The sequence below is a fragment of the Anguilla anguilla genome, chromosome 2, assembly GCF_013347855.1.
Source record: "Anguilla anguilla isolate fAngAng1 chromosome 2, fAngAng1.pri, whole genome shotgun sequence".
NCBI classification, from domain to species: domain Eukaryota; kingdom Metazoa; phylum Chordata; class Actinopteri; order Anguilliformes; family Anguillidae; genus Anguilla; species Anguilla anguilla.
Genome location: NC_049202.1, coordinates 70788899 through 70798898, shown reverse-complemented (window position 1 = coordinate 70798898; position 10000 = coordinate 70788899). Strand labels below are relative to the sequence as shown.

General features: G+C 54.4%; 1 protein-coding gene across 1 annotated transcript in view; it reads right to left on the bottom strand.

The window, feature by feature from the left end:
- bptf (bromodomain PHD finger transcription factor) overlaps positions 1–10000 on the bottom strand; it is a 60118-nt gene that overhangs the window by 6316 nt on the left and 43802 nt on the right. Inside the window, exons 22-29 of the mRNA XM_035404267.1 lie at positions 9530–9644; positions 7737–7984; positions 7207–7239; positions 6045–6282; positions 4946–5619; positions 4366–4448; positions 3269–3494; positions 1839–2119 (exon numbers count right to left, since the gene is read on the bottom strand). Coding sequence (XP_035260158.1) covers positions 1839–2119; positions 3269–3494; positions 4366–4448; positions 4946–5619; positions 6045–6282; positions 7207–7239; positions 7737–7984; positions 9530–9644 — 1898 coding nt within the window. The remainder of the gene's footprint in view (positions 1–1838; positions 2120–3268; positions 3495–4365; positions 4449–4945; positions 5620–6044; positions 6283–7206; positions 7240–7736; positions 7985–9529; positions 9645–10000) is intronic.

Below are 10000 nucleotides of genomic sequence, written 5' to 3'. Positions count from 1 at the left end.
AGGAGCTAGCACTCCTAGCTGTGACGGAGGCACTTGCCACTGCAAGAGCCTCACGCCTTTCCTCTGTCCTGATCCTTCTTGACCTGTCTGCAGCTTTTGACACGGTCAACCATAAAATACTCCTCTCCACCTTGGCTGGGATGGGAATTGCCGGGACTGCCCTGTCTTGGTTCGCTTCCTATCTTGCAGATAGGACCTACCAGGTCACCTGGAAGGGGTCTGCCTCTGCTTCTCATCCACTTGTTACGGGAGTACCGCAGGGATCTGTACTGGGTCCTCTGCTGTTCTCCTTATACACCAGATCTCTTGGTTCAGTCATTAATTCACATGGTTTTTCCTATCATTGTTATGCAGATGACACACAACTCTTCTTTTCTTTCCCCCCCTCGGCCACATTGGTCAATGATAAGATCTCTTCCTGCCTGGCTGACATCTCCACCTGGATGGCCAGCCACCATCTGAAGCTCAACCTCAACAAAACTGAGCTGCTCTTCTTCCCGCACAAGACCTCCTTGCTTCGTGAACTCTCAATCACGGTTGATGGCACCACAGTGACTGCCTATCACTCTGCCAAGAGCTTGGGGGTGGTCCTGGATGACCAACTGGACCTCAAGGAGCACATCAAGGCAACATCAAGGTCCTGCAGATTCCTCCTATACAACATCAGGAGGATTCGACCATACCTGACGACGCACTCCACCCAGCTGCTCGTCCAGGCTACGGTGACCTCTCGCCTTGATTACTGCAACTCTCTCCTTGCAAACCTGCCAGCTTGTGCCATACAGCCACTACAGATGATTCAGAATGCCGCTGCCCGGCTCATCTACAACCTCCCCAAATTCTCCCACGTCACTCCTCTGCTGCGATCACTTCACTGGCTACCGGTCGCTGCCAGGATCCGATTCAAAGCCCTGACCCTTGCCTACACTGCCGCCAACAGGACAGCCCCCATCTACTTGCAGGACATGACTCAATTCTATGTGCCTGTTCGACCACGCCGCTCTGCAGCAGCAGGGCGTCTTGTAACCCCTCCCACCCGCCCAAAGGGATCACAGAGCTTCTCCACCCTAGCTCCCCAGTGGTGGAACGAACTCCCCGTCCCTCTCCGAACCTCCCCCTCACTATCCATCTTCCGCCGTGGCCTGAAGACTCATCTCTTCAGACTATACCTAGAATAACCACCACCATGCTGTGTATATATATATATATATACATATTTAAAAAAAAAAAAAATAAAAAAAAAAATACCCTTGTCACTTGTTACATGTTGCCCCATCCCTGCACTTCTTGGTAAATTGTATTTGTCCTAATACTCTAGCTTAATCTTCTGCCTAGTTTGGCTTTGCAGATGTTAGACCAGGATAGTGTTCATTGTTCTCAGCTAGAAATAGCTGTACAAAATAAGTAATTGTACCTTACTGAACCCGTGTTCAGCAGTTGTCTACGATCATGAAAATGCACTTCTTGTACGTCGCTTTGGATAAAAGCGTCTGCCAAATGAATGTAATGTAAATGTAATGGAACCCCAGTTTGGGTTGAAATGCTGATGATTTTATTATTGTAACTAAACGGGAACCATTTTTCATTAGTGAGCGTGTGGACTCATTTCCCTAATAGAAATTGTGAAATGTATAACTGCATTTAGATTTATCCGTATTATTCTATAACTGCAGCAAATTTCAGCTGACTTCCTGCGTAATGTGTACTGGAAAACCCAATACTGTCAAATGCAGTCATATGAAAAACATCATGTGTAATATTTTGACTACATTTCCCAGAAGCCCTAGCGGTGTGCCAGCAGCTTCCACAAGCGTGCCAGGCTGGAGGCGCGTCCTTACTTTGACTCGTCGTAGGGCGTTTTGCAGATGCAGTAGAGCTTGGTGTCCTTCTTGGTGTCCTTTGAGGTAGTGGAGATCATCTTCTTCTTCTTGGGCTTGGTGGGGGTGTGGTCCTTGTCGTCCTCGCGCTTGCGCTTGTGGGCGGAGGGGGGCGAGGCGACGGCGGCGGTAACGGCGATGGCCTGGGCGGCGCTGGCCGCGGCCTGGGAGGCGGCGGCCGCCTGGGCCTTCTCCTTCTCCTTCTCCTTCCTCAGCTTGCTCAGGTCCTTCTTCAGCTCCTCCTGAGGCACAGAGCCGGGCAGGGGGGGGTTAGAGAGGGTTTTCGACCCCACCACACACCGCCACTCGCAACTCTCCGAGCAACTCCAACGACGTAATTAACAAATTATAACAAATTACGAACAACAAATTAACCGAAATCTGTGCCACAGGAAATCTTTACTGTGTCTCCTCTAAAAATGGTGGACTTCCCCACAACACTGATGCTTGTGCTCGTCAGAAATACCACTGCAGGGGGACCGTAGTTTGAATTAACACCGAGCTGGAGGCCTTCACAGGAGGCTGTGTGTGTGTACAACATGGATACTGGTGTTTCAGTGTGGTGGTGCAGAGAATAACATGCTGTCTGGAACATGGATACAGGTGTTTCAGTATGGTAGTACAGTGAATAATGCGCTGTGTCTGGAACATGGATACAGGTGTTTCGGTATGGCAGTACAGTGAATAATGCGCTGTGTCTGGAACATGGATACAGGTGTTTCAGTGTGGTAGCACAGTGAATAACCCTGCTGTGTGTGTGGAACATGGACACAGGTGTTTCAGTATGGTAATACAGTGAATAACGTGCTGTGTCTGGAACATGGATAGATGTGTCTCAGTGTGGCAGTACAGTGAATAACGTGCTGCCTGGAACATGGATACAGGTGTTTCAGTGTGGTAGTACAGTGAATATCCTGCTGGGTGTGTGGAACATGGATACAGGCGTTTCAGCGTGGTAGTACAGTGAATAATGCGCTGTGTGTGGAACATGGATACGGGTGTTTCAGCGTGGTAGTACAGTGAATAATGGGCTGTGTGTGGAACATGGATACAGGTGTTTCAGTATGGTAGTACAGTGAATAATGCACTGTGTGTGGAACATGGATACAGGTGTTTCAGTGTGGTAGTACAGTGAATATCCTGCTGGGTGTGTGGAACATGGATACAGGTGTTTCAGTAAGGTAGTACAGTGAATAATGCGCTGTGTGTGTGGAACATGGATACAAATGTGTGGGCGTGACCGCAAGCAGTGGTGCGTGTCAGCGGAACACTGTCACAGAAGCCGAAGCGTAACGACTCTCGCCCTCGGGGGGGGGGGGGGGGGGCGGGGCTTCACACAGTGCCGGAGCGCGCGGCGCAGGTGGCGTCGGCGTTTTTGGGGCGCCCTCTACCTGGACCTCCAGCTGCAGCTCCTTGTCCAGCAGGGCCCTCTTCTTCAGGATCTCGGCCTTCAGCTGCTCCTTGTGCTTGAAGAGCAGCGCCGACAGCTTGGAGGCGTTCTGCTTGCTCCGCTTCTGCTCCACCGACTCCTCCCGCTTCCGCTTCTTGGCCGCCTGCTTCTCGCCCTTGTCGATCTTGTCCAGGATGAACTTCATCACCTGGTTGCAGACGATCATTCTGCAAAGGTGGAGGCGGGCGGTTTGGTGGGGGGGGGGGGGTGCAAAACACGAGGGCTACGTATTAGCGTGAGCTCGGTTACGCTTGGACCTGCATTCTGAGGGCCAGTTCACAAAGAGAATAATGCTCACAAAACACTCCCTACACTGACACGACAAAAAAAAAGGGAGATTCCACATAAATCTGTCAAACTGCATGTGATCATCGATTACCCCACCCGTCCCAACACAATTCTAATTCTTATCTCTACATAAGTCATACATCCTCAAAAGCTCCAACACCCAGCAGACGGGAGAGGCTCTTTAGGTCTTGTTCACAGTAGTATTTCTGGTGTAACCCACAGCGAGGGCCTGGAGGGTGGGGGGGGGGGGGGGCGCTGTGGTGAGGAAGGGCTCGGCTCGGCTGCACGTGGGAAAGGCTCGGGAGTCGGATACACACAGAGCCGCACCAGCTGTGGGGGTCGGGGTCACAACCGGTTCCCAGACTCGACACGGAGACCGCGAGCGACCGCGGTGTAACCGGGGTGACGGCGCGGTTCGCGGAGCCCCCCCCCCCCCCACCCACCCTGGCCCTCCAGGTCCGCCTCACCCCCCCCCCCCCCCGACAACAAAGCCCCCCCCCCGAGCCCCAGCATGACCCTTCCCAGGAGCCGGGACACGTGGGTAAACACGGCCCTCAGGATTCACAGCCAAGGGGGGAACCTCAGGATTCGCGAAACCCCCCCCCCCCCTTCCCCCCACCGAGGATTCGCAAACACGAAACCCACGGCTGCGGCCCCACAGCGGGTACGGGGCTGGGGGGCGGGGGGCCCAGAGGGGGGGGGGGGGGGGGGGCAGGCGCTGGCTTCGGTCGCCCCCGGCGACGCCCGTACCTCTGGTTCTCCTCGCGCTCGGCGGGGGACAGCGTCTTCTTCTGCTTCAGGTGCTCGATTACGGCGTTCTGCCTCATCACCACCTGCGGCACAAAGCCCACGCCACAGAGTCAGCAGCAGCGCTAACGTTTAAGAGCCCAGACACGCCCGGCTACTGCACGCGCTGGGACAGCCAACACACCTCAGAGAAACCTACCAGCAACGCCACCACAAGATCAGGAAAAGGGCAACACAGCTAAACGGAATGAGTGATCACAGGAGAAGAAAGACTGATCAAAAGAAAAGATTGAGTGATGTCACCGATTCTGTCTAGACCAAGGGTGTCCAATCTCATCCTGAAGAGTGTCGGTGGCTGCAGGTCTTTGTTCTAATCCAACATTAAGGGTCTTGATTGAGGTTTTGATTAGTTGAATCTAGCTGTTTAGGTGTAGCGCTTGGGCTAAAACAAAAATCCGCACACCCTTTTTGGATTAGCTTGGACGCCATGCCGTCTAGAGTAACCGTACGGTCAGCCCTGTGTTCTTAACACTGAGCGTTAGGGAGCCGACCCCCCTGGCTAAGCCTACGGGCCCCCCCCCACCTGCTTCTGGATGATGTCGCTCTGGTTGGAGGTCTGCAGGGACTGCTCGCGCTTGGCCTCCAGCTGCTGCCGCTTCTTCTGCTGCTGCTCGCGGATCTGCTGGATCCGCTGCAGCTGCTCCTGCACGCTGGCGGTCTGGATGGTGACCACGTTCTGGATCTGGTGCGCCTGCACCTGGCCGCCCTGCTGGATGTGGATGGGCAGCTGCAGCTTGATCTGCTGCGGGACGCCGCCGCCCTGCTGCGCCTGCTGCTGCAGCTGCGCGGCCACGTGCGACTGGATCTGCGACAGCACCTGCACCTGCGGCACGGTGATCAGCTGCGGCGGGTGGGGGTGCAGCTGCAGCTGGGGGCGGGCGGCGGCGGCGGCGGCCGGGGCCTGCTTGACCGAGGCCTGGCCCAGGGCCTTCACCTGCAGGGGCGTGGGGGACTGGATGGGCATGTGGGCCTGAGTCTGGGGGGGCAGGTGGGCCTGGGGGGCGGCGGGGGGCGTGGCGGGGGCCAGGGCGGCGGCCTGCACCGGGGCGGCGGCCTGCTGGGCCGGGAGCATGGGGGCCTGGGACACCTGGGACACCTGGGACGCCAGGGACACCTGGGGCGTGGCCGGGGCCTGGACCTGAGGCTGAGCCGCCATGGGCAGCTGCGGCTGCAGCACCCTCTGCTCAGTGGGCCCTGCTGGGATACACAGCCACACAGCCAATCAGATACCACCATTCACACAGCGCAGGACCCCAACAGCCAATCAAATATCAACATTCACACAGCTCAGGACCCGAACAGCCAATCAAATATTAACACTCACACAGCACTCAGGACCCTAACAGCCAATCAAATATCAACAATCACACAGCTCAGGACCCTAACAGCCAATCAAATATCAACATTCACACAACACTCAGGATCCTAACAGCCAATCAAATATCAACATTCACACCACACTCGGGGCCCTTACAGCCAATCAAATTTACGCATTAAAATCACATTTATATTCACACAGATCACTTCACCTGACAATCCAGGAAAACTCTCCCTCCGAAAAACCCTAAAGCCAGGGCTAATGACAACCCAAAACCATTAGCGTCCGGGGCGGGCGGAGTTACCTGGTGTGGAAGGCGTGGTGCTGGTGGCGGTCACCGCCGTCACCTGGGCGTTGCCCGCGGAGACGGCCGGAGGCATGGGGGTGAAGAGGAAGCGCTGGAGCTGCCCGTTGGGCATGGCGGCCTGCATGAGCTGCTGGCCGGGCCCGGGGATGACCGTCACGCCCTGGGGGATGACCTGCAGCTGGCCTGTGGTCTGGCCCTGGCCCTGGATCACCACCGTCAGGCCCTGGTTCCCTCCCTGCCGGTCGCACAAGCACAGACGCACAGACACACGAGACGCATAACACACAGACACACAACACGCAGTTGGTCAGTTAGGGGGCGGAGCACAGCCGGAGAGAAATGAGTAAAGCAGGGGCTGTGATTGGCCTATGACTGCACAGTCTGCACTCCCTGCACAGCCCGCTACGGTCAATATTCGGTTCTGTCGCCATTGTGATGTATCGAACTATGACTGAATTGTGAACATCTGAAACTTAGTGTTACTGGTACATTAGTTAAAGAGCTAGCTAGCAAGCTGGCAGTCGTGACCTACATTAGATAGCTAACCAGCTTGCTAGCTAGCTGCATACCTACCAGTTGTAATTTACACAGCTAACGTCATAGGTTCCAAAATTTATAGACTAAAAAGTTCGATAACAAGGCTACTAAACTAGCTAGCTATTTGCTACCAAGGTAGATATCCTTACAAACCTAAGAAAGCAATGAAGACAGTTAGGATATTAGCCAGGGAAATATTTAGGTGGGCAGAAAGAACTACCTAGCTAGCTACACAGCCTACCTTCTAGTTGTGATTTACACGGCTAACGTTAGCTAAAGATACCAAAACATAGCTCGCTTTCAAGATGAAAAAGCCACGTTAAATTCAATTCTACTCATATCACATAAATTTAGATAAATTCAGACGCTACAGATTGCTTTGAGTCAAAATTAGGTTGCGCTCCCCTACATATGCAGCCATAGCTAATAACTTGTTTAGCCAGTAGGCTAGTAAACAGGCAAGACTACGTGGGTGAGTGCACGTGGAAAGCGCTATCCAATAGGAAGTCGACACATCACAATGGCGACGGACGGACGGACGGAGGCCGGCTGCGCAGGGGCAGCAGGCTGCGCAGGTGCACCTGCCAGCCCACCGGAGCCCTGTGTGGGTATGGATGCTGACCTGCTGCCTTTCCACAGCCGCGCCATGCTGCTTCTGAGACAAAGGATAAAGTATCAAAGAAAACAATTCAGAGGTGGGGATCCAATCGAACAGACAGGCAATTCAGGAAGTCACACGCACAAAAAAAACAAACAAAATCAAAAAAAAAAAAACACAAAACTAAGGCAAAGGATAATGAAGAGAAAACAAGCCAAATTACAAAAGAAAACCAAAGCCAACAGAAAGAACAAATCAAATATCGCAAAATACTTACCCTTCAGCTCAAAACAGTATTGCAGTAATCAAGGTATAGCAGACAGAAACATCTCATTTGTATGAATAAATGAAAAAACACAGAGACACACACACACACACACACACACAATACAGCCACCACCCAGGACACACTCATGCACACACGCTGGGTTGTATGACAGGACGGACAGACGCAGAGAAGCGGAGTGTGGAGAGGGGGGCGGGGCTGGGGGCGTGGCTTGGGGCCGGGGGGGCCGGGCGTGGCTTGGGGCTGGGGGGTCGGCTCCAGGGCTCACCTGTGCTCCCTGGGTGAGCTGGGTGAGCTGAGCCAGGGTGAGTTTGACCTGGCCCTGCTGGGGCCGGGGCCCCTGGGGGGTCTGCGGCGCGGGCAGCTGGCCGGGGGGCGCGGCGGCGCCGTGGGGCGAGGGGGCGGCGGTGCTCAGGACCCGCTGCCCCGCGCTGGTCTGCACCGAGCTGCCGCTGGAGATGGCGGTGGAGACCGGCTGCCCCCGGATGATCTGCGTCACCACCTGCTGCGTCTGACCTGTAGGAGCCACGGAGACACACACACGCACGCACGCACGCACACACGCACACACGCGCACACACACACACGCACACGCGTGCACACACACACACACACGCACACACGCACACACACAATCAGACGCACACACACAATCAGTAATGCCGCACACCACAATCCTCAACAGTCTCTGGAACTGCTTATTGAAGACATTTACGACTTGCGAAAACACAGCATGTTCTTCTGCCTGTTGTTCCATTCAATTGTCTTATACTAAACTCCCAAGTCTCACCAAACAGACCGCAAGACCAGCTGTGGTATAGATGCTGCCTTTAACACAACACATTACATGGGATTTATAAGAAAGAAATGATCTAGTAAAGCAATAATTTCACATAAAATACATTAAAGGCAATGAAAGGTTGCTCTGATAGCACGTGTGAAAAAGAGGTACGTGAGCAGAGTCCACCCAGAGAGAGCGTGAACTGGCAAGAGCTCGCAGGACACACCCAGAGAAAGAGAAAAATAAAATCTGAAGATATGTCCTTTGCTTTGATTCCCGAATGATAAATGCACAATAAATAAAATAAAAAATGCTTTCCTGGCCATCAAAGACAGCCGCATGCCTAGCCTTCACACAGCCGGCGACACCCTCCAAATACGAGTGAGATTAATAAACAGAAAGGACATGACAAATTACGGTGAGCATGTCCGATAGGTGGGGATACTTCACCCTTAAAGCACAACTAAATGCTGAATATTCATAATGCATTCAATTGCTTTTGCTTCACAATAATGTAGAAAAACAAATTGGGTCACAAACAGATGTCTCACACAAGCACAGCCATTTAACCAGAATGAGAGAAAAAACACACAAACTCAAAGCCCGATATGGAGAAAGTAATAAACCGAGCCAGTGCACATGCTCAGACTGGAGAGGGGACATACAGCCGCAGAGGAGCGGAGAGGAGCAGAGGAGCTGAGGGGAGCAGAGCGGAGCGGAGAGGAGCAGGGAGGAGCGGAGAGGAGCAGGGAGGAGTGGAGAGGAGCAGGGAGGAGCGGAGAGGAGCAAAGAGGAGCAGGGAGGAGCAGGGAGGAGCAGGGAGGAGCAGAGAGGAGCAGGGAGGAGCAGGGAGGAGTGGAGAGGAGCAGGGAGGAGCAGGAAGGAGCGGAGAGGAGCGGAGAGGAGCAGAGAGGAGCAGTGCGGAGCAGAGGAGCTGAGGGGAGCAGGGAGGAGCAGGGAGGAGCAGAGCGGAGCAGGGAGGAGCAGAGCGGAGCAGGGAGGAGCAGGGAGGAGCGGAGAGGAGCAGGGAGGAGTGGAGAGGAGCAGGGAGGAGCAGAGAGAAGCAGAGGAGCTGAGGAGCGGAGAGGAGCAGAGAGGAGCAGGGAGGAGCAGAGGAGCTGAGGGGAGCAGGGAGGAGCAGAGAGGAGCAGAAAGGAGCAGAGAGGAGCAGAAAGGAGCCGGAAGGAGCGAAGAGGAGCAGAGAGGAGTGGAGAGCAGCGAAGAGCAGCAGGGAGGAGAGGAGCAGAAGAGCAGAGGAGACCTACTGGCTGGGAGAATACCTGGCTGCACCATCAGTGGGGTCCGCAGGATGGTCTTGCCCAGGGCCCCGGCCTGCTGCAGGGGGGTGCGGATAACGGTCATTCCTGAGCGGATCTGAGCCCCAGCCGTGATCACCTGGGGGGGGGGCACATAGGTGAGGAAACCCATCCTGTTCAGATTCAGCTCCAGTGCTGGAATCAGAGCAGCCTGGAGCAGGAAGCCAGCCAGCACTGGGGGGGGGTTTCACACTGCGCTGTGTGTGGAAGCCTACTTGCACTACATCTGCTGCGCAACACGCTACATTTCAATGGCTGGCCTTTACTACCTCTACCCGCCCCCAAAAAACAGTTTGAATTAAGTCAGCAGTAGCACACAGCAGGGCGTGGGGACGTAACTGCAGCGATCAATATCGAATGCAATAACAGTCATTGCCACCATGCGTACTGACTTTCTTTTAGTCCTTTTTCCTCGTCAATTATGCCCGATGCAGT